The sequence below is a fragment of the Erinaceus europaeus genome, chromosome 9 (assembly GCF_950295315.1).
Source record: "Erinaceus europaeus chromosome 9, mEriEur2.1, whole genome shotgun sequence".
Lineage (NCBI taxonomy): Eukaryota > Metazoa > Chordata > Mammalia > Eulipotyphla > Erinaceidae > Erinaceus > Erinaceus europaeus.
This window is the reverse complement of record NC_080170.1, coordinates 46,677,275-46,702,187: the sequence shown is the minus strand read 5'-3', so window position 1 is coordinate 46,702,187 and position 24,913 is coordinate 46,677,275. Positions and strand designations below refer to the sequence as shown.

Here is a 24,913-nt window from a genome sequence, read left to right as displayed (position 1 = left end):
GAAGCTAATAGTCACAAGCTGCCTACTTGGTGCAAACAAAGCCAGCTCTGTCTCCTCAGTGGACACGATGGGCCTGGATATGAGCTGGCTCTGAGGCTCGGGCTGTGAGTGATCATGACGTTATGTAATGATGGAATACCTGTTACATAACTCCAAGTTGTTCTCCCTCTCTCTCTCTCTCTCTCTCTCTCTTTTTGGAGGGGGAGGGGTGCTGGTGCATATGGGGGCACATTCAAGAGCTCTCCTGGATTCCCTTCCAAGGCTAGTAATATTTAAAAAATAAATAATAACGAGTCAGGGAAATTGTGTTCTGTTATGATGTCAAAGTAAATAATGGAAGAGAAGAATGAGGAAAAGGTGCTTTTTTTTTTTTTCAAGGACTGGGAGACGACTGAGGAGGAGGGTGGAATGTGTGGAATGGGCAGGCTAGGATGGACAGAAAAGCTATGCTTTTTGGCTATGCCACAATTCAGGGAGAAAACAAAGTGCATTTTCAACCTACTCATGCAACTTGATGGGTACCTAGCAGTGGTTTGAAAGGTCCTAGTGACTCACTGCCAAGAAGGTATGCAAGGCACTGACATTGCACCACAAAAAGGTGCCAAAGTAGAAGCAAAAGTAGCAAAAGTTATGTTGTTGTTGTTGTTGTTGTTGTGTATGTTTGTTTGTTTGTCCTTTTTAAGTTGGGCTGCCAGAAACTTCTTCATAGCCCCCAGGATGTAATTCCAAACCTGCCAGCAGAGGAGAGCACAGGCTGGCACTGCAGTGAGGGAAAGGAAAAGGGACATTTAAATCATGTAACAGTGGCCCATCCTTGGCAAAGTCCATGTTCAAACTGGAGGAGTTAATTTCCTAACAAGGGGTCCTTTAAGTACCAACATTGAACATTCTATTGATGTGATGGAAATGTATCTGAAATGTGTTCTTTTTCCACTTTCAGAAGTAGACTGTCCTGCCACTGCCTAGCACCCTGAGAATGATTAAGCCATCCATTCCTAGCCAGTAGGTCCCCAAAGCTATCCCCAGACAGACAGACAGACAGACAGACAGTAATGCTTATTCCCAAACTCAAAGGTCCCACAGACCTCCAGACCTCCAGATACACATGCCCGATGTTTAGTTGTCATCACTTCCTTACATTTGTTTATGCTACAAATATCTGTTGTGCTTTCTGTCTGCTGGACTCTGGGAACACAGCAGGAGGAAAGTAGCTGATATCCATGTCCCCACAGAACTTTCATTCTAACGCAGGACAGAAGCAATCACCAACCTGAGTAGCAGACTGGAGGAAACAAACTACTACTCCAGTTGTAAGAGTGATCACCATTAAAAAGCAGTTTCTACAGGAGTTTTGGACACCTTGGGAGGAAGTGTTTATCACCTCTTAGAAACGCAAAGTTTCATAGTTAGGAAAGGGAAAAATAAATCAAGAAAGGTAGGACAAATATTTCAAACATGGGATAAAAAGAAAGGAAACATCTAGAGAAACCAAAGTAGTTGTACAAGCTTTCCAAATTATGAGGTAGAAAGAAGACTATAATTAAAGTTGTATACTTAGGAGAGCATAAAACTAAAAGCCTGATGACATGAAAGATAAAAGTCAAAGTAGGGGCTGCAAGTTAGCTCAATTGGACAGTATGTGTGCTTTGTCATGCGCACAACCGAGGTTCAAGCCAGGCCCTACTGCACTGAAGGGAGCTCAATGATATGGTGTCTTTCTCTGTGTCTCTATCTCTGTTTCTTTTCTTCTGTCTGAAAAAAAAGTAAGCCTGAAGTGGTGATGGGGGGGGAGTCAAAGCAAACTAAGTCTTATGAAATGCTACCTCAGTGAAAGAGCTTTTAAGTTAAAATAAGAGTAAGAAAAAGGAAGGGAGTAGTCCCTGCTAATAGGTGGGGTAAAGTTAGCTGATAACAGAAAGAAAAGAGAACTACAGCACTCCATTTAGGCCTTATCTTCTCTATCAAGAAGACAGTCTTTAACTGGAAAGGGAAGGACCAAGTGAAGAGGAAACTAGAGTCCAAGTCAGAGAAGACACTGAGCCCTTTTCGTGTTTTCTCTCTTATGGGCCCATAAGCACCCTGAAAGAACCTGGAGATGTGATCGCAAAACTGATCAGCAGATAGAAGCAAAGAATCTTAGAATTTATCCAAAGGTCAGAAACAAGGAACCCTACTTAGATTCAAATAGGAATTAAGATTAAGTTTACGGCCAGAACAAGCACAAAGCACGCTGAATGTGACACCCCCCCCCACCCCCCACACACACTCATGGACTGAAGCAATGAACTACATTGCCAGTGAACCACTCACTAATATTCCAGAGATGTGTAAGCAGTGATCACTCAGAATTAATCCCCCACCCTACTCTGATCATGGATGAATAGCATGGAATGCTACGGACATGACCTTTCAAGATTCAGGAAACCATTCTATCAATTCTCCCTTAGATCTTTATAGACAGGATGGAACTGTACAAGTTGAATAGGTATAAAGTTGGCTGGATTTGTATCCAAATCAAATATATATATAGTCAAGGAATGATGAATAGTAAAGCAATGCTGACGAGTAGATGTGGCCAAAAGTGGAGGATGACTCTAGTGGTACAGGAGAGTTTTGTCAATGGCCACAAGCATTTTGATAAATTAGGTGGATACAGGACTTTATTAAACTGAATTGAATGGTACAGCTGATATGCAGGTTTACTGAGTAAGAATTCCTTCTTTATTATTTATTATCTTTATTTACTGGATAGAGACAGCAAGAAATTGAGGAGACGGGGGAGACTGAGAGGGAGAGACACAGAGACACCTGAAACCCTGCTTCACCACTCTTAAAGCTTCCCCCCTTTAGGTGGGGACCGAGGGCTTGATCCTGGGTCCTTGTGCTTTGTAACATGTGCGTTCAACCAGGTGCACCATCACCTAGCCCTTTGAATCAGAATTCTTGAAGATGGTGGAAAAAATTAACTATACTTACTTTAATAAAATGGATTTTTCTACATTTAGCTTTTTTAAATCAACTCTTTAAGTACACATTAAATGAAATTTAGATCAATAGCAACTAACTCTATAAAAACACAAAAGGTCAAAGGCTTGTAGCTAAATGTGAGTGTTACTACTAACTGAAACAACATTAAATATGAGTTCTGACTCATATATAAACACTCTTAATCCTAAGAACTATTAAAAGAAATTGTTCATAGTCAATAATTTTAAACTTTCAGAAATCCATGATCCCAGACAGTTCAACCTATCAGGAGGTTGAATGTGATGTGACAGGCAAGTGCCATGTCCTCTGGATTCCACATAGGGATTATCATGAAGCAGCAGTACACACGACTCGAATACCAGAGGTCACAGATTCAGTGCCTGGCACCACCAAGAGCCAGAGCTGAGTGGAATATGTATCTATCTATTCCTACAAAATGCCAAGAACAGTAGTTCTATAACAGCCTCCTATAAAGGGGCTCAAATTTAAAAGAATAAATGAAGTATTTGTTATAAATACAGAACATATGATCCATGTAATGACAGTTCCTGGGAGCTAATTTGGTCACTGGAACTGTAGTGCTTTCATCTGCAAGGATATTAAGAGTCTAACTCCCTCCACTATTCTGGGTGTCTACCGATACCACTGAAAATACTCAAGCACAGTCATGGTGAAAGGCCCCCTGGCCCTCTGCCAGTGCCAGGCCAGGGTAATCTAATTCACCAAGGCAAAAACCCTGAAGAAGATTTCAGTCCAGTAACTCTGAAATGCTGTGCTTTTGAACTCTTTCCTGGAAGTGGATGCCATCTAAGTCTGCAAGTTTCAGAAAGAAATGTTTGGTGGCTTTTGTGGGCAAATGTTTTTAAAACATCAAGCATGTCTAAGGTATAATTTTAAAGAATCTGGCTAAAGGAGAAGAAGCTGAAGCATTAGTCACATGTTTTACATTTCTTCCTGTTGCCCCTGCCAGACTTTTTTTTTTTCTTTAATTAAGGAAGGGAAAAATGGGTCAGTCCAAAAGAATTTTTACAACTGTCAGAATAAATACGAGGCCCATGGAACCCCATACGCCTTGCTTGGGGAGCCTTTATAATCACAAATGGCTCTCAGCAGGCGCAGGCTTGATGACTGTCCAGAGGGAGGAGGACTGATATGGTCCTAGATCAGAGCACAGTATCTTCTGATTTCAACATGACATATGAGTGGAGGAACCCCTTGTCCAGCCCTGCTTGGCTCCAAGGTCATTAAGAAAGCACTGTGGCTGGGGTTATGGATCGACCGGTCAATGTCCATGTCCAGCAGAGAAGCAGTTACAGAAGCCACAACTCCCACATTTTGCACCCCAAAAATAATTTTTGATCCATATTCCCAGAGGGGGAGAAATGACAGAGGAAGATGACCAGAGGGCTGTGAACTCCAACATACCCAGAGAGAGAAGAAGAAATGAAGAACACTCTGAAGTAGTAATAGGTGTGGGTGTAACTTGGAAGGGAAGAGAGTGCAGGACCACAGAAAAACAATAGGGGGGCATACACACACACACACACACACACATATATATATATGTAATTACAGAAATAGTAGTCTTATACCTGAGGCTCTGAAGTCCCAGGTTCAATCCCTCACACCACCAAAAGCCAGAGCTGTGCAGTGCTCTGGTATTTCTCTCTGTGTTTTTCTCTCTCGACATCTCTCTCAAAAAATAAAAAATAATAATAATACTCTTACAAATAAGTAGTCTTGGTGCAGTGCACCAAAGTAAAAGCCTCTGGGGTGTGGAGTTGTGGGGGTGGGGGTTCAGGTCCTGGAACATGACGGTAGAGGAGGAACTAGTAGGGGCTGAAATATTATGTGGAAAACTGGGAACTATTATATATGTACAAACTTCTGTACTTTACTGTTGATTGTAAACCATTAATCCCCCAATAAAAAATTTAAAAAGAAAGGAAGGAAGGAAGGAAGGAAGGAAGGAAGGAAGGAAGGAAGGAATAGTCAACCCGTATCTGCAACCTTAAGAGAACTACTATAGCTTACAATGGAGGGAATGGGGATACAGAACTGTTGTGGTAGGAACAATGCAGTATACCCCTGTTGTCTTTTTTTTTTCCTCCAAGGTTATCATTGGGGCTGAGTGCCAGCACTATGAACCCACTGCTCCTGGCACCCATTTTTTCCTTTTTCTCCATTTTATTCAATAGGACAGAGATAGATTTAGAAAGGACAGGGAGACATAGAGAAGTAGAGAGACTGAAGCATCCCCACTACAGGGAAGGAGGGACTTGAACCCAGTTACTTGTGCAGGTCCCTGGCATAGTACTATATGCACTTAACTGGATGCGCCACCACCCAGCCCCCTACCCCTGTTATCTTATGATTTTGTGAATTAGTATTAAGTCACTAATATAATTAAAAGATAAATTTTAAAAAAGGAAGCATCTTGGCCCTTCTTTTTTAAATTTTTTATTAGTGATTCAATGTTGATTTACAAAAATATAAGATAACAGAGGTATAATTCTATATTTTTCCTACCACTAGAGTTCCATGTCCCCATTCCCTCCATTGGAAACTGCATTAGTTGGGGACTGGATGGTGGCACATCGGGTTAAACGCACATAGTATGAAGTGCAAGGACCCATGCAAAGATCCTGGTCTGAGCACCCAGCTCCCCACCTGCAGATTGGTCACTTCACAAGCAGTGAAGTAGGTCTTTCTTTCTCCCTCTCTATCTTCCCCTCCCCTCTCAATTTCTCTGTCCTATTCAAAAGAGAGGGAGGGAGGGAGGGAGGGAGGGAGGGAGGGAGGGAGGAAGGAAGGAAGGAAGGAAGGAAGGAAGGAAGGAAGGAAGGAAGGAAAGAAAGAAGGATGGATGGATGGGACTTCATTAGTTCTCCCAAAACCACAGATATGAGTTGACTATACTCTGGTTCTTCTAATGCTGTTCCCTGGAGACAAGTTTTGAGAAATTTCCCAGAAGCAATTAATCAGAGAAAAATCAAGCCCTAGGTTTCAAAGACGTTTCCAAGGTTGAGCACACAGGTCCAGACTGCAGTCACCCTCAGTCCTCACCCAGCTTCCTTCACTCTGGGGTATCCTAGGGTCTACTGCTTTTTGGATGAGTAGCAGGGCTCAGGTTTGCATACACAGAGGATCCAGCTGAGTTGAAGACATGCTTCTACCAACCAAACCTAAAATCCACCTGTTGTGCCTGGTACTGAGCTGCCTTGGTACAGAGTCTGACAGGCCTCATAGTGATGCTTCAGATCAAGCTAGATTACCTGGGAACAGTTACCATATCAAGTTGTCTGACCATAATCTGCCATAGAGATGTATTTTACATGTGATTCAGTACACAAAAGGTCTCGTGATAATGCCACACTAACTTTCTATTCCATCCTGAATAGAAATTAACCCACTGAATTAATTTCAGAACTCACAAAAGTAATACACCCTACATTTCAAAATGCAAGACCTAAAGTCACACTGTACTCTAGAAACATGTCAGTCAGTAAATATAATTTCTGCTTGTAGCCAACTTTTAAAAAATGAAATTAATTTAATTTTATACTTTATTCATCTAGGTATATCAAAATTATGAGCACAACATGTTATCAGTATAGAAAATAGCTGGGGCTATTTTGCATTATTTTCTTCATATTAAAGTCTCTGAAACTGACTACGGGTGTCAGAAGTGCAGAATATCCCAGTCTGGAGTGGCCATGTTTCAAGTGCTCACCTGACTAGGAGTTACCAGCATTCCTGAGCAGTACAGCCCTGGAGAGAGAGCAAGGGTCAGGGCACTGAAACCCCAAGGTGTTGAGAAGTGAGAAAGAGAGGCCTCCCACTGCTGCTGACCCTACTGCTGCTCCAGTCGTTTCAGTCACAGTCTCGCTCATCTCCAAGCCCTGATAAAGGAAGGGAGCGGTCACAAGGGAAAAAAAGAACAGAAACAAGAACCACCACAAGCATTACACCTTGCAACTCCTCAAACACAAAGTCCAAATGCACTCTTTTGTCTGGGGCATCAGAAAGAGAATAGATGTCACCATAAGCTCCAGCTAGAAAGTAACTTTTAGGGAACTTGTTCTTAAAAACAAAGTGCGCTTGCTCAAAGCTGAATAAACAGCATGACTGCAACTATATTAGACTGAGTGCCCCCGAGCAGAGATTGAAAGATTAAAAAGCAAAAGTTTAAAGGGCTGTGTTACAGAGTTTCTGCTCTGGGTGATTTTCTCTTTTCTAAAAATATATATATATATTGTGCATCACTCTTTTAAAAATAACATTCTTTTAAAATATTTTTCTTGGCTGGCTGGGGAAATAGTTCATAAGGTAGAGAGCATTTCTGAGGCTCTAGATTTAATCCCTGGTGCTGCATATACCTGAGTAGTGATCTGGCTTTAATCTCTCTCTCTCTCTCCTTTCTCTCTTTCTCTCTCTCTCATATGAAACTCATTCTCTCCACCTCATGAAATAAAAAGATGAATATTTAAGTTAGTACTTATTTTCCTAAAGCAATAACACAAACTACTGATCCATTTCCAAAGGTGAAGAACATATGCTGACAAAAAGCCAAAAAGGACCAGGAACTGTAAGAAAACTTAATTTGGACAATTAAAGTCAGGCAGTCTTGAAAAGGAAGACCAACCTACCAGCAGCAAGAATTCTGAACTTCCAACAAAAGTTGAACATTTCGCTTGATGTAGAAATTTAAGGTTAAGGTCTGAGATCACATGGTAAAAGTTCAAGGGGCAAGAAAGCAAAGAGAATTGAACCTGACTTAATGACAAGTGAAAAGCACACACCATCTCTCACAGTTCATGTCACTCAGTGTGTGATTTGATGGCTCTCCCTGCCAGTGGGAAGGGAAGCCCAGCCCTAGAAAGCACATCAGCCAACGAAACACAAAACTCAGAGAAGCCCCCTCCTCGTGGTGAAAGTGATAGGCTGCTCTTGCACACAGAAAGGGTCAGGTCCCTCTATAGAAGCTGTTTGTTCCATGACTTGACAATGGATTAATCCAAGTATTAAGCAAGAGATCTGATCAGCTATACGAAGACATTTAAGTAACACTGGGCTTCAAAGCAGAAATTGCATTCTCAGAGTTGTATCATTGACCCATGACTCAAATCCATCTAGCTCTATGAAGTTTACGGTTTGACAAGTCCTCCCATCTATGCAGTCAGCCAGCATACTGCCATCATTTCCTGGAAGTCATGAAATGTGTACATCCACTAATGATGGCATAAAGTAAGGCAAAAGCAGCATTGTCCTATTCTGTGTACTGATTTTACTAAAATTACACCTAGCTTACTTATGCAATCTTTTTCTGATCCAGTCAATGGAACTTATAACATTATCCGATGCCAAAAAAATGCACGCTTTCTAACAGCGATTAAGTCAAACCATGTAAAAGACACAGGAGAGTAAAGATAACATCTGGGTGGGGAGAGGTTGGTCAGGAGGAGGATTCTCCTGTCAGTGAACAGAAGAGAGACAAGCCCTGCAGGCTGACACAGTGGCAAGAGCCATGACACAGGTGACAGCGCTGCTCAAGAACACCAACTTCACTGCGGCCAATGAGATCTATTTATTTATTTTTAATATTTTATTTACTCCGTTTTAATGAGAGAGATATTGAGAGAAAGGCACAGTGAGAAAGACCAGAGCACCGCCCTGCTCTGGCTTATGGTGGTTCTATGGATTGAACCTGGAACTTGAGAGTCTCAGGCATCAAAATCTTTTGCATAACCATTATGCTATCTTCCCACCCTTGACCAACAAAATCTACAACTTGGGATTCACAGCCAAAAAAAAGATCTAGTTCTTTTCTCTTTTTTTTTTATATTTATTTATTCCCTTTTGTTGCCCTGGTTGTTTTATTGTTGTTGATATTGATGTTGTCGTTGTTGGATAGGACAGAGAGAAATGGAGAGAGGAGGGGAAGACAGAGAGGGGGAGAGAAAGATAGACACCTGCAGACCTGCTTCACCACCTGTGAAGTGACTCCCCTGCAGGTGGGGAGCCGGGGGCTCAAACCAGGATCCTTACACCAGTCGTTACGCTTCACACCGCGTGCGCTTAACCCACTGCGCTACCACCTGACTCCCTAGTTCTTTTCATAGAGATATAACCACGTGTACAGATGGAGGGAAACTTTTAGAACCTCCTCCCACCACCTAGAAGAATGTCATCTACCTTATGGCCATGACTCTTAGGAAAATAGGGAGTCTGGGTTTGGGTCCAGGATCAGGCTGGGCTGACAACAGAACTGCTACCTTCAGCACTTTGGAACCCAGCCATATAATATTTTCTAATCCTTTATCCCTCAAGCAGACACTCACTGTGAATTGTCTACGTCGACATGTTTGTAAAGACTGTCATAACCTACTCCAAGTCTCACCAACAAATGTTCATGAAGAAACACTTGAGGCTCCCCCTTATATTCTTCTCCTTTTGTGGAAACAAAACAGAAGAGGTCCCAGCAAGATCCCACCACAGTGGTGGATGAAATCCAGCTCCTGGGGTCAGCTGCCCCTGGCTTTGCACATAGATGGGCTAGACTTGCACCCTGCGAGTGTGTGAGGAACAGTCTTCCTTTGGCACTACACATAGGCTCAGCAGAACAGAGAGCATCGCCTTGTGAACAAATCACTTACTAAACATTGTTGTTCTACAAATGGACTCTTTGGAGTACAAGGGTCAGTCCCATACGCCAGCTGAGAGCAGACACAGAGAGTAGAGAAGACACACAGAGCTTGAGGACCTTGCACAGAGCAGGAAAGGACCTTACGATGCTCAAGAGGCACCTAAATGAATAGAAGGAAGGTCAGACTCACGGGCAAGCAGCCAGACACCCTGCAGACTATTTTTGCTCCAGGAAGAGGACAGGAAGGAACAGGAACCAAAAAGAAAAAAAAAAAAAAAAAAAAAAAGCAACTCATACAGGAGAGATGGAAAGGAAGAAGGAAGCAACTGTAATAAGCTAGTGGAAAGACATAGGAGAGAAAATAGATCTTAAATGGTGTTCCGAGCGGGAAGCCAGGAATGCTGCAGGAAATGGGGAGCAGAGAAGAAAACACAGCTAGCAACAAAAGGACTAGTCAGAGGAAGTAACTGAAATGCCTGAAATCTTGGGAGGGTCAGTGCCAGTTGGTGGTAACATTCTTGCTTCTGGCATTGGGTCATGAGTTCAAGTCCCACATCAGGGTTTGGCATCCAGCCAACCTTAATCTTCCAGCAGCTCTGCAAGACTGAGAGCACTTTCCATGCCTTGCTGCATTAACTTTACCACCCTTCTCTGTAACTGATTGCAAACACAGAACAAGGAGAGGAGAATCAAAGAGAAACACAAAATTTGGGAGCCCAAGTGAAGCAGCAAACTTTACTGCACAAGCAGACAGAGGAAACACAGGAATGATATTCTTTCTAGTAAACAAGAGTTGCTCAACCCTACACAGCCCTTCCTCCCAGATGTGCAAAATGAGGGAGGGACAGCAGGCTCAGGCTCCTCCTCAATCATGTAATCTCTGCTTTACAAGCACTCTGACATTCAGGGAACATAGAAGAAAGGCACCCAAACTTCTGCAATAGGGGGGTCCTCAATCAGGGCAAAAGTGTACCCCATCCCTGAGGCCCCAAGCCAAGTCCCTTCCATAGAGAACCCTGTGGTCCTCACAGCAATCCTGTCAGAAGGTTCCACTGTGATTCTCCCTTCCTAGGTAAGGGACTCAGACCTACAAAAGGTCAGTGACTTCCAAGTTCAAAGACACAGAGCTCATGAGTGGCAGAGGTTAAGTCCTGAGTTCAGGACTGGCAGCTTCAAATCACAGATTCTAAGTCAAGGCACATGGCTATTTTCTTCTGTAGGGTGGCCTGCTGGAAATACCCCTGGAAAGTAGAGCAACCAGACTTATTAAGCTGGAAGAATTCAGCCTTGGCTTCACTTTGAACAAATGAAGTGGGTATTTAAATCAGCAGGAAACAAAACAAAGGGGAAAGGATGAATTGCTCAATTCTCTGCAGGAAAGAGCAAACAAACAGAGAATGACTGGGGGAGTATACGTGGGATAAGATTAACTATGTGGAAATGAATGGACCACAGATGGCACAAGTGAATAAATAAATGCAGGTAAGTGAAAATGTAGGGCAATGAGTCTTTGCTGGTGAAAAATACACAGCACTGCCAGCAGCATGCCATCCTACCCACTACCATCAAAACAGCACCCTCAGAAGTCACACACTGTGTAAAATAAAGAAGGTGTCTTTGAGGACCCATGCCAGGCATGAACTATAGTCACTGTATCCATGTATCCCAGGGCTTCTAGAATTTTAAGCCTACAGGATCAGTGGTGAATGACATGTTTCTGTCTCTGCATGAGACTCACTGAGCTTCCTTCAAGGTGGTGTCCACTACCTCACATTGTAGGCTCACTTCACCTTTATTCCTTCTTTCCTCCCACATTATTTCTATTCTTTTTTAAAATCAAGACACTTCCTAAGCAAAGGAAAGGGAAGCCAGCCATCAAATACTGACACAGTTAAAGGAAACCAATCAGTATATGTCAGAGTTGGCAATGATATGGGAGCCTATAGGAGACCATGAAGTGACAACACAAAGATGCATCAAACCCTTGAAGACAACATGTGAAAAGATGTCCTATGTTGTGTGTGTACACAGAGGAGAGGAAAGGGAATGGAGGTTGAGACTGTGGTATTGGTGACCAAGGAAAATCAGTTTTTTACCAAATTTTTCTTTTACATGATAAGTTAGCAGAGGTAGTGATGCCAGCAGCCAGGATAAATAGTGTCAAGTGAGTGTTTAAAGACACTTAGTCAGGAAAGGGAATAAGAGCAGGACAGCAACCATACAATCTCCGGTGTCCCTAACAACAGAATTATAAGTTGGACTCCCACAGTCTAAATACAGCTCTGTAATCAGAGGCCTGTGGGTTCCATATTTATTCTTCTTCCCTGACCTATAGATTCAATTTGTTTAGTTTGTAAGGAAACAGAAGACTTCTCTTTTGTTTGCTTGTTTCAAAGGAAACAGAAACCATTAGCTCTGCACAGTCCTCCAGGATCTGAGAGCAAGCAGTGCTTGCTGCCCTGTTCCTGGGCCACCTGGGCTGAGCTTCCCACACAGCAAGTACACTTGGCCTGCCCCTACTGCAGGACCACTGACAGCAAGGAACGTCATACTTGAGGTCCTAGGTTCTAGTCCCACCACCATATGGGAACATAACAGCAGCACCAGCTCTAATTGTGGAGCACTACTGAGATTTCTATCAGCTCTAAGATAAAATAGTGAACAAAGAGACTTAGGGAGGTTGCTCAGTGCTGATATCAGGCACCCTTAAGGTCCCAGGGTCATTTGTCAACACCACATTAAAACAAACAAAACATTTGCCAGAAGAGAGATGGAGGATGTCTGGCGTGGAATTACAGTGCATTTCACCCCAGAAGGAGATGCTGTCACAGATCCCAGAAAGTTGGGAGGTTCTGGGGGCCAGAGAGATAGCTCACCGGGCAGGATGCCTGCACTGCATGTATACAACCTGGGTTAGAGTCCTGGCACCAAATAGAAGGTGCTGTGGCGTCTCCTAGTTCTCTATCTTTGTTTTAATATCTGAATGAAAAGAAAGTGGCCTGGAAAAAAAATCAGTAAAGTCATGGGCCCCTTGGAATATACCTAAATTAGACCTACTAGCTTTTTCCAAAATGGAGACCCCATATCTCATCTGCTATATTCTTGCCTTTAGGTTTCCGATAATTAAACAATTTGTTCTGCTTTATATCTTAATGCTTTTTCAGCCACCAAGTTGCAGATGCTATTATGTCGCCAACCTGACTTCCCAGGGCAGATGACCTCACCAATGTGTCCTCTCCAGAGCCCTGCCCCACTAAGGAAAAAGAGAGACAGGCTAGGAGTATGGATCAACCTGCCAACAACCTTGTCCAGTGGAGAAGCAATTATGAAAGTCAAACCTTTCACCTTCTGCACCCCATAACAATCCTGGGTCCATGCTCCCAGAGGGATAAAGAATAGGAAAGCGGGGGCCAGGCAGTAGCACAGTGAGATCAGTGCACATAGCATGAAGCACAATGACTGGCGTAAGGATCCCATTCAAGCCCCTGGCTCCCCACCTGCAGAGGGGTCGCCTCACAAGCAGTGAAGCAGGTCTGCAAGTGTCTATCTTTCTCTCCCCCTCCTCTCTCGATTTCTCTCTTTCCTGTCCAACAACAATGACAGCAATAATAATAACGATGACAACAATAAACCACAAGGGCAACAAAAAAGGGAAAAAAATATCCTCCAGGAGCAATGGATTTGTAGTGCAGGCACCAAGCCCCAGTGATAACCGTGAAGGCAAAAAAAAAAAAGGAACAAGGGAGGGGACAGGATACAGAACTCTGATGGTGGGAATTCTGTGGAATTGTACACCTCCTATCCTATGGTCTTGTCAATATTTTTTATTTTATAAATAAAGAAGAAGAAAAAAAGCAAGTGGCCTGGAGTAGTGAAATCACATATACATAAGACAAGGAAGAAAGAAAGAGAGAAAGAAAGAAAGACAGAAAGGAAGAAAGAAAGGAAACTTTTTAAATATTTATTTTCCCTTTTGTTGCCCTTGTTTTTTGTTTGTTTGTTTGTTTGTTTTTTGTTATTGATGTTGTTGTTCTTAGATAGGACAGAGAGAAATGGAGAGAAGAAGAGAAGACAGGGGGAGAGAAAGACACCTGCAGACCTGCTTTACTGCCTGTGAAGCAACTCCCCTGCAGTGGGGAGCCAGGGGCTCGAACCGGGATCCTTAAGCTGGTCCTTGAGCTTCGCACCACGTGCACTTACCCCGCTGCGCTATCACCTGACTCCCTAGAAGAAAGGATTTTTTAAATTAGTTTTTTAATTTATTTATTATCTTTATTTATTGGATAGAGACCGAAATCAGAAATCAAGAGGGAGGGAGTGATAGGGAGGGAGAATGGTAGAGAGACTCCTGCAGCCCTACTTCACCACTTGTAAAGCTTTCCCCCTGCAGGTGAGGACCGGGGGCTCAAACCCGACTCCTTGGCCATTGTAATACATGCACTCAACCAAGTGCACCACCACCTGGCCCCTAGAAGAAAGTTTTTTATCTGTTCTTTAAAACCTGCTGGAACTCCTCATCTCACCACCCCCAACTGTCCTCTTCCTCTGGCTGTTACCTCTCATTCACATACTCACCAGTTCTCTCTTTCAATGCCTCACCCCTTAGATACCACCCACCTTCTTAAAATGGTAATCTAACACTGCCACTCTTCTTAAAGACCTTGAGGGTCACCCAGTATTCCGGGACAAACAGATTCCACAGCTTGAGGCTGGAAGGAAACTTAGCAGGCAGAACATATGACATGTTGTGTTTGAGGCCCTTGGTTTCAAGTTCCAGCATGAGAACACTACAGACAGCACCGGGGAAGTTCCACATATGATGTGGTGGTGCTGTGGTGTCTCTTCCTTCCACCATTCTTTCTGTCACTCTCTAAAAGGAAGAAAGGGAGGAAGGAAAATATGAAGGGAGGAAAGAAGGAAGAAGAGAGGGACAGAGAGAAAGTCAGGCCAAGAAAACTGCTCAGTCAGATTGCCTGTGCATAAGCCTCTGAATGCATTCCCTGCTACTGCATAAAAAGAAAAAGAAAAAAGAACAACAAAAAAAGGTGAACTAGTGTCATTATATTAATTTAAAAGAATGTATACCTTCAGTATAGGAATTGATGTCCTCTTTTTATTTATTTTGTCTTCACTGGAGTTTCATCACTGATGATCATGGTGATCTTTATGGTATTAGAGAAAGAGAGACAGGCCAGGTGGTGGTGCAACCGGTTGAGCACACATGCTACACTTTGTTACACAAAGACCTGGGTTTACCTCTGTGTGAATGAAAACGTGTCCTGGAGCACGCCAAGAGATGACACAGGCAGATGGAGCACTCGACTCTTCAAGCCCAAGAGCCCGAGTTCACACCCCCCATATTGCAAAGGCCAGAGTAACGCTCTGGTTATCTCTCTGCCTCTCTTTTTTTCATTAATTAAAGGAATAAATAAACATTTTAAAAGAAAGACAAGAAAAAAAAATGCCCTGTATCTGTTAAATTGGACCTGAGCAATTTACAGCCCTGGTTTACAGGTGAAGGGAAGAAAGTCAATCTTTAATTTTCCTAGAAAAACAGATTAGCAAAATGGACTTTGTTAGTGGAAAATGAGTTGCTTTTGCCATGATTTTTCATAACATGTAGCAAATGTAAATCTTCTATAATAAAATATCTCCACATGCTTGTTAAAAAAAAAAAAAAAAAAGACCTGGGTTCAAGCATCCAGTCCCCACCTGCAGGGGGAACGCTTCACAAGTGGTGAAGCAGTGTTGCAGGCGTCTCTCTGTCTCTCTCTCCCTCTCTATCAGCCCCGTCCCTTTCAATTTCTGACTGTCTCTATCCAATAAATAAATTAAGATTATTATTAAAAAACAGAGACTGACACAAAGAGAGAAAAAGAAAGACAACACAGTACCAAAGCTTCCTCTTGTGCAGTGGGGCCCAGGATCAAACCTGGATCATGTAGATGGTGCATTCTTGTGTGTGTGTGGGGGGGGGGGTGAGGATAGGGGAGTAACAGACAGGTATCTTAAATTCAGCTTCATAGGGAGTCAGGTAGTAGTGCAGAGGGTTAAGTGCACATGGTGCCAAGCTCAAGGACTGGTGTAAGGATACCAGTTCTAGTCCCCGGCTCCCCACTGCAAGGGAGAGTCACTTCACAGGTGGTGAAGCAGGTCTGCAGGTGTCTTTCTCTCCCACTCTCTGTCTTCCCCTCTTCTCTCCATTTCTTTCTGTCCTATCTAACAATGATGATGTCAATAACAACAACAATCATAACTACAAAAAAAAAGGGCAACAAAAGGGGAAATAAGTAAAAAATTAAAAACTCACTAAACTATTTTTAAAAATTTAAAAAATTCAGCTTCATGTTCCCTGAATTGGTGAATGAAATGACAATTCTTGATTCTATGCCAAATATCCCTCCCATAGAATCCCAAATAATTCTAAAAGCAGTTAAGGGTTCGAAACATAGTAACAACACCCTACACCACTAATTACCCTATTTTTTAATTTTATGTATTTATTACTGGATAGAGACAGAGAAATTGAGAGGGGAAAGGAAGAGAGACAGAGCGACACCTGCATCCCAGCTTCTTCACTTGTGAAGCCTTCCCGCTGCCAGTGGGGAACAGGGGCTTGAACCCAGGTCCTTGTACACTGTAATGTGTGTGCTTAACTAGATATGCCACCACCAGGTCCCTAACTACTGAATTTTTCACATTACTTTATTTTCTTGATTGATTTAGACTGTTGTCTTATTAGACTTATTATTTTAGACAAGGTCAACATGGGAATCACCAGTTGAATCATTTTTGATGATGACGGCTGCTAAATTTTAAAACTATTTCCTAAAGCCTCAATTAAACACTCTGATAGACAAGAATAATGTCACCCAAGCATCTGTTTTTCCTAGATGAAAACAAGGATGAACAATTGTGAATTAAAGGCTCCTCCAGGCTTATCTCCTCAGCTTCTGAAACACACACACACACACACACACACACACACACCACTCCTGGGCTCTCCAGCCACATATCACAGTAAGTCTTGCCAACGTTGTTTAACTCCTGCACTGCCGCTCTGAACAAGACATGCACATATGGAGCCCTCACTTTGAAAAGGCACTGGGGAACCCTCTAGTTTACTCTCTGCTGGGAATTTTCTGTTTAACAGAGTATCCACTCACTACCTTTATTTGCACCCGCTTTGTTCTAGAAATAATGCAAGACAGTTATAGTCATTATCTAATTAATTTGTCTCACTCCCACTCCCCCTACCCCTTCTCTATAAGCTAACATTTTCAAGCTGACTTGGTTTTCAGCAGAGAGTGACAAGGCATTCCTACTCACCAACATAGTATTAGTCCTCCAGAGAGGAGTGAAGCTTGATCTGTTCATTCAATAAGCATTTACTAAATTTCTGCCCCTGTGCTGGCCCATTAAATAAACAGTGAGTTTTAACACACTTACCATTAGTGGGGTTGGCAAGCATATAACCAAATGAACAGTAGTTACAGAGTGAGAGTGCATGACAGGGGGAGGAAGAGAAAGACAGTACAATAAGGGCCCCTCCTCCCAACTTGAGCTACAGAGAAGTTTCCCAGAAATGAAGTGAAATGAAAACTCAAGACACACTATCCCACAAAAAAAGGCAGCATGGCCAGAAACACCAGATGGAGTGAATCCAAATGAGAGTCAACTTCTCTAGCCTTAGCTCCCAAGCACCCAAGGACCCAAGCACTGCCTGCAGTTCATTCTACTTGCCAAGTATCCTAAGATGCTTCTAAAAGGTTCTGAATTATTGACAAACCCAGGAAGTTACTTTAGAAAAAGACATAAAGTACAAAAACAGACCTGTACCGCTGGTGCAAACATTTGGTCATTGGCAATTTTTCCTTTTTAAGGCTAAAAGAGCAATAGGAAGGGAAGGAAGGAAGGAAGGAAGGAAGGAAGGAAGGAAGGGAGAGAGAGGAAGGAAGGAAGGAAGGAAGGAAGAGAAAGAAAGAAAGAAAGAAAGAAAGAAAGAAAGGAAGCTGCCTCTGCTAAATAATGATATTTACAGAAAGACAAACAGTATGATTCCCAAGCTTAGGCTCCTTGGCTGTACTCACCCCTAGCCATCTTGCTCCTTTATTAGCAGCTTGTTGGATCTGGACTCTTTTGAGGGTAACATGGTAAACAGCGCCTTCCTCTACCTCTTCACCCCAGTCCTGAATGGAGCTCTGCCAGGGGATGGGATAAAAAGAAAGAAAACGAGTGTTTTCCACCCTCCCCCCCTCACTGCTAACCACAATCTACCCCAGCTGCTTTTGCTGCACTACACCAGCAGACCCGGGGCACAAGACAGTCTGTGCAAAACAAATAGCACCATCCGAGCAGCACAAGACACACAGCCATCAGGGAATGAATGCTGAGATTTTCTGGCTCCTGGCCCCAGGCTGTGGTATTAAGATCCCCAAACTTTTCCACCTAACTGTTTTTCCTAGACTTGCACACTTACGCTAGGAGTTTTTCCTAAGTCTTTTTGTCCTTCTTAAATAAAGTCTTGATTTATCTTCCCTCTTTAAGTGGAAGGAAAAATAATTCGTCTGTACTTTTGTTAAATGTCTCGGTTATTGGAGCAAACTCGACACAAACAAGTGTTTAAAATGCCAGTTCTCCTCACTTCTCTGGAAGTGAACTGCTTTGCATGCCACCCCCCGCAACACACACACACACACACACACACACACACACACACACACACCCTTCACTCGCTCCCTCCTAAGAGTTTTAGGATCCCCAAACTTAGCGCAGGGTGCAAAGTTATCCGTAAACTTATCAGGCAAGTGCAGGAAAAGCAGCACCCCAAAGCCGTAGGCGGCGACCCCCGGGGTTCCAGTCTCCAAGTTAAAGAGCCGCGGGACCCCAGCCAGCAGCGCTCGCGCCTGCAAAGCGGCCCCTCCCGGACACACGCGGGACCCAGGAGCGGGGTCCCGGGGAGGCGGCTGCGGAGGGGCAGGCATGCAGAGCAGAGTGAAAAGCTTCGGCTCACAAGTGTGGGATCGGACTGCCCCGTCCACTCCGCCGGAGTCCGAACCGCGCCCGAGAGAGCGGGAGAAGTCCCCACCAGAGAAGCTGGAGCCCCGCCGGGCTCGCGTTACCATTTTAACTCGCCCGAACAATCGCATGCTCAGCCGGCTCTTCGGTTCCCGGGCGCGGCATGATGTGCGCTGCTCCCAGGCCGACGCGGTCTCTGGGCCCCGACCCGCGCGCAGCCCAGCCGCCCAGTGTAGGGACGCGCGCCACCAGCAGGCAGAGCAGGCGCTCCTCGCGGGCACGCGCACTCGGCACGGAACCCGGTGCTCCCGGCTGACACGCGCGCCGCCGTCGCGGGAGCGCGCCTCGGGTCACAAAGGCGCGCGGCCAGCGAGCCTGAGAGCCAGGGTGCAGCCAGCTCCTCCCGCCGCTGGGCCGGTGCTGATGTCAGGCTTTTCGGCTGTGCTCCGCTCACTCGCCGCCCGGCTTCATTCCCGGGATGGGGCGAGCACGAGTATGTCTGAAGGCGAGCGGCAACAATCCTTTCTGGTTCATCAGGTTTTCTGGCTGCTCGCCAGTTGCCAGAAAGGACCGGAGTTGCCTGCGGGGGTCGGTGTGTCTTCTTCTTCCTTCTTTCTTGAAAGTTACGAAGGAGAAGGAGCGGGTGCGGAAAAGACGGTCGGGAAACTTCTATTACCTGGCTGATATTATTAAATTTACATTCAACCCGAACGACTCCAATAACTGCAGTCATAAAAAACAAGAAGTGTTTCACTGGGACAGAGTTGGTCAGAGGATATATTCTAAAACCCGTGGCCAGAGTGGCCTGCACAGCACAGGGACTGGCAGTGGGAACTTCTGGACTCCTCCACCAGGGTCACGCTCGTCCTGTAGTACCTGGCCTTCCCGGGAGGGAAGTGGCCACAGGACCGGATTTGCTGGGACTGCAACTCGGAGAGTGTGTCCTGGGGCGGGGGTTGGGGGGTGGGGGGAGTGGAGACCTTAACTTGACTTGTCTGTCTCCACTCAGGGAACCAGCGGGACAATGGTAGGGCAGCAGGTCACAAGGCCAGTGCCAGGGGGAGTTATCTTCTCCCAAAGATCTGTCAAGACCATGCTCCGGGAAGGGGAGCAGTAAATAAAGCATTGGAGGGAGTCGGGCGGTAGTGCAGCAGGTTAAGCGCAAGGACCAGCTTAAGGATCCTTGTTTGAGCCCCGGGCTCCCCACCTGCAAGGGAGTCGCTTCACAAGCGGTGAAGCAAGTCTGCAGGTGTCTTTCTCTCCCTCTCTGTCTTTCCCTCCTCTCCATTTCTCTCTGTCCTATCTAACAACTACAACATCAATAACAACAACAATAACTACAACAATAAAAAGGGCAACAAAAGGCAATAAAATAAATACTTTTTAAAAATTAAAAAAATAAAGCATTAGACTCAGTATGAGGTCCTAAGTTCAATTCCTAGTAACACACATACCAGAGTGATATCTGGTTCTCTCTCTCTCTCTCTCTCTCTCTCTGCGTTATCATTCTTCGTAAATAAATAAAATCTTAGGGGGCAGACAGTGGCACACTGGGTTAAGTGCACATAGTATCAAGCTCAAGGGCCCACACAAGATCCTGGTTCAAGACCCTACTCCCCACCTGCAGGAGGGTCGCTTCACAAGAGGTGAAGCAGGTCTGCAGGTGTCTTTCTCGCCCCTTCTCTATCTTCCCTCCCCTCTCAATTTCTCTCTGTCTTATCCTATTTAAAAAAAAAAAAAAGGCCTCCAAGAGAAGTGGATTCATAGTGACAGCACCAATCCCTGAAGACAAAATAAACAAAATCTTTGGGGGGGGGAACCCTGTCACAACAAAAATGATGACCTTTTTATTTTCTTAATTTGGTCTTCAAGCATGATATCAACCCAATGATAATATAATTCAAATGGCTGTTCGGACTACAAAAATCTGTAGCATTCTTATATTTTAATATTATTCACTTGTAATTGAATTAGCTCTCCTTTTAAGTAAAAAAGGAAGGGAGCAGCTTTACATTAACCACCAGGATAAGGCAAAAGGCTGGGCTTTGGTTAATAATAAATATATCATGAGACATGAAGCCAGAGAACCAAGTGCACTGATGGTGCCAGAAGAGCAAATAAAAGACAGCCAGTGCACATAGAGAAAAAAATAAAGAGGATCTTCGGACATTTGAGAACATCTTCTAGTCACTTAGTCAAATTTCCTCTATACTACCAGAACCTTCTGGGCTCTTAACAGTGGAGAAAGATGTATTGTTTTTGTTTTTTTACTGAAGTGGTCATTTCTATAAGAAGAGCACATAGACGTGCTTCTTTTGTGGTCCCCAGGGTCAAGTTTATCTAAGGTCCATAAGAAAATCATGAGGATGTTCTTCTTAAGCCATCCTCAAGCCCCAGTCTATTCAGTGAAGTTGAATACCATAGATAGCATGCACATGAGAACAGACACACAACCCATAAGACAAAAGTAATGCCAAAATGTGAACTCCTTAATCATTTCAAAATCTCTGTGAGATGTTTCTCCTATTCCTCATGCTCACAGGCTGTGCTGTTCATGAATTAACTTTCTATGTTCATTTTCCCACTCTCAGCTCAGCATTAGCTATGGCTGCTTCTAGCTAAGCTAACTGGCATTGCCCCAATCTCCTCTTCTTTGCTTGACCCTTTGGTTTTCCTTTGCAAAAAGAACAGTCATGTACTTGGTTAAAGATGACCAGTCCTAAAAAAAAAAAAAAAAACAAGAACAGTTCTTCAAGTAATCCTTAAGCACTAGACATCCGCTTCTATTTTCAGCGGCCCCAAAGTAATTTTACTAATTATCACAGAGATACTATAAAGTATACATTTAAAAATTATGGGTGAGGGGCCGGGTTGTGGCACACCTGATTGCGTGTACATGTTACAGTGCACCACTCAGGTTTGAGCCCACAGTCCCCACCTGCAGGAGGAAAGCTTCACAAGTGGTGGGTCAATGCTATAAGCTGTCTCTGTCTCCCTCTCTCTCCCCCTTCCTCTCAATTTCTGGCTATCTCTATCCAATAAATAAATAAAGATTTTTTTTTTTGCCTCCAGGGTTATTGCTGGGGCTCAGTGCCTGCACTACGAATCCACTGCTCATAGAGGCCATTTTTCCCATTTTGTTGCCCTTGTTATAGTTATTGTTATTGTTGTCATAGCTGTTCTTTTTGTTAGACAGAACAGAGAGAAATGTAGAGAGGAGAAAAAGACAGAGAGGAGGAGAGAAAGACACCTGCAGACCTGCTTCACCGCTTGCGAAGCGACCCCCTGCAGGTGGGGAGCTGGGGCCTCTGACTGGGATCCTTACGCCAGTCCTTGCACTTTGCCCCATGTGTGCTTAACCCGCCGAGCTACTGCCCAGCTCCCATAAAGATAATTTTTAAAGAAAAAATATGGATGTACCTATAGGCAAGCCAATTTCAGATGGACCTACTTCAGCTAAAGAAGAGACGGGGGGGGGGGGGTAGGGGCCAGGCGGTGGCGCACGTGGCTCAAAGCGCAAGGACCGGCGTAAGGATCCCGGTTCGAGCCCCTGGCTCCCCACCTGCAGGGGAGTCACTTCACAGGCGGTGAAGCAGGTCTGTCTTTCTCTTCCCCTCTCTGTCTTCCCCTCCTCTCTCCATTTCTCTCTGTCCTGTCCAACAACTAACAACATCAAGAGTGGTAATAATAATAACCACAACGAGGCTACAACAACAAGGGCAACAAAAAAGGGGGGGGGGGAGATGGCCTCCAGGAGCGGTGGATTCATGGTGCAGGCACCCAGCCCAGCAATAACCCTGGAGGAAAAAAAAAAAAAGAAGAAGAAGAAGAAACAGCCATAGGGGACAGGAAATGGAGACACAAGAAACAAATAGCATATAACAGATGGTAGGTCAATAGCAGAGGACCCCTTTGATCAAGGTGGCAAACATTTTTCAACTAGCAATTTACAGATTGTTAATTGCTGATGATGCTCTTCTAGGAGGAAGCTGGTTACTGAAATACTGTTTGTAACTTGGGTTAATAAGCATTATTTTCATACAATTACAGATTTCTGTAAAAAAAAAAAACATACACACAAAAATGTGTTGACATTGCTGAAAAGATGAAAGCATACAACAGCTCTGACATGATGGCAGGTCTGTGGAACAGAGAATGAAATATTCTGCAAATTGGGATGAGATAAAGTCATGGAGATACTGGCCAGAAGGAGTTATTGGACAGTTAAGCAAAGCATATTTTTTGTTTCAGAGATAAAGGAACATCCCTTTTCCATAATAATAGCATTGAAATGGTACCAGGTGTCCAAATAAATGAGCTGCTGTGACACAGTGTCTCTCCTTCTTCTTCTAGCGTTTGCCCTTCTTCCGTAGCCACTTCAACAGCGTCAGGTTGAGCCTGATGTAAAGTTTCAAGACCTCCTTTGAATCTGGAGAGGAGGCAGTCATTGACTATAAGGCTAAGTCTTTAACATCTTAAAGCCAATAAAAAAATAGGGATCTACCTTCCCCATTGGCTCAGTAAGAATTAATGAGACATCCCACATCAGGCAGTCAGCACAGCACCCTGCACCATGATGATTACTCAGCACTGTCTAGTGGTGGGAGTAATGGTCATTGTATGTCAGGCTCATAAATTGCAAAAGCTACAGGAGACTCAGCCATACACACAGATTAGCTCAAGATTTTTCAGCTTGCAGTCCAAAGTTCATGAAATATGGACCCCAGGAAGAACCACCATCCCCACGAACTTACCAATAAAAAAAGAGCATGCTGCTCCCAGCAGGGAACAATACCGGGCTCCATGTTCTTGTCTACCTCGGTCCACCTCCACATGGGACCAGAAGAATCTTTTCACATCATCACACCCTCCTCTCCAGTGTCTCCCCATTGCTAAAGATAAAGAGGTGGCCCTGCTCACCTCCCCAACTGCCTTTCACTTCACCTTATTCCTGCCCTCTGGGCACCATTGTGCCCTCTGCTTTCACTGTTTCGAACCTAAAGGGGCTCCCTCTCAGCACAGAGTGCGCCCATGTGCGCGCACACACATGTGGTTTTCCCTTTCCCTTTAGGGTACATGTCTCTTCTCCTCCTCCCACCTGGGTTAAATGCCCCTAGTATGTGCCTTTCACTATCATGGTCCTTTCTTTGTAACACTACCCCCGTTACAATTTTACATTTAGTTGAAAGATGGTCTGATGAGTATCTCCCTTGTCTCCAACTCTCTGAAGGCAGAGCCAACAGTTTTTCCTCATCATTGTATTATACCAGCTCTTGCAGTGCCTCCATAGTAGATGCTCAGTAAATAGTTATTTGATTTACAGATACACAGATACTTAGTTAAAGGCCATACTGTAAGTCCAGTAGGTGCTTGGTGGTTGTTGGCAATGATATAAATAAGTCTTATGGTCTCTAACTCAACGTTGCTTATACTCTGAAAGCAAAGAAAGGACATAAAGGGAACAAATGAGAAATAGTTTCACAAAGCCACAGACCAGACAGAGAGAGCACGGCAGACTGAGCACTGTTGCTGAGAGGATTCTGAGTAAGTCTATGGTGGGGCTCGCTCCCAGAGGACTTGCAGGTCATCACAGCTCTAGCTAAGGTGGGTCAGAAAACATGAACTCTGACAAAGACATGGACTGGGAGGAAGAGCGGGGGGGGGGGGGGGGGGGAAGGGGGCGTGGGGGCGTGTCCTTCATGAGAAAGGATAAGGATGCTACTGGTATGGAAAGGGAGCTCATTTAGTCTAGGGAAATGAGCTTTGCATAAAGAACTGGTTGGTGGAGATTCTGTCATTCTTTTTAAGAGGTGCTAGAATGGTTATAAAAAAAATGTGACAAAAAGGAGGGGCCCATGAGGTGGCACACCTGGTTGAGCACACACATTACTATGCATAAGGGCCTGGGTTTGAGTCACCGCTCCCCACGTGCAGGGGGGAGGCTTCATGAGTGGTGATGCAGGTATGCAGGTGTCTCTCTTCCTCTCCTCTCCCTCCCCTCTCAATTTTTCTCTGTCCTATCCAATAAAATAGAAAGGAAAAAATGGCCACCAGGAACAATGAATTCAGCCTAACACTTGGTTGACTTAGGTGAGAGAAAAGAATAGAGGCATTATTAGGCAGTACTGTATATGTCAAGTAATTCACAGCTGGGCTGAGGCTAGATCAAGGTTTTTGGGTTTTTTAATAGTGATTGGCTTTTTTTTTATGAGAGAGTGACCACTCAGCTCTCAGGTATGTGGTGCTGAGGATCAGACCCAG

General features: G+C 44.2%; 1 protein-coding gene across 8 annotated transcripts in view; it reads right to left on the bottom strand.

Annotated features, from left to right (window-relative positions):
- Positions 1-24,913, bottom strand: part of RGL1 (ral guanine nucleotide dissociation stimulator like 1) — a 223,560-nt gene that overhangs the window by 102,578 nt on the left and 96,069 nt on the right. For 3 of the 8 annotated variants that reach the window (XM_016188465.2, XM_060197817.1, XM_007523810.3), the window contains one exon: positions 17,725-17,835. The exons of 2 other annotated variants lie outside the window; for them this stretch is intronic. In XM_016188465.2, the coding sequence (XP_016043951.1) occupies positions 17,725-17,835 (111 nt within the window). Of the gene's footprint in view, positions 1-17,724; positions 17,836-18,647; positions 19,436-24,913 lie in introns of those variants that run through there. 3 more of the 8 variants (XM_016188470.2, XM_016188466.2, XM_060197820.1) reach the window with 2 other exon arrangements.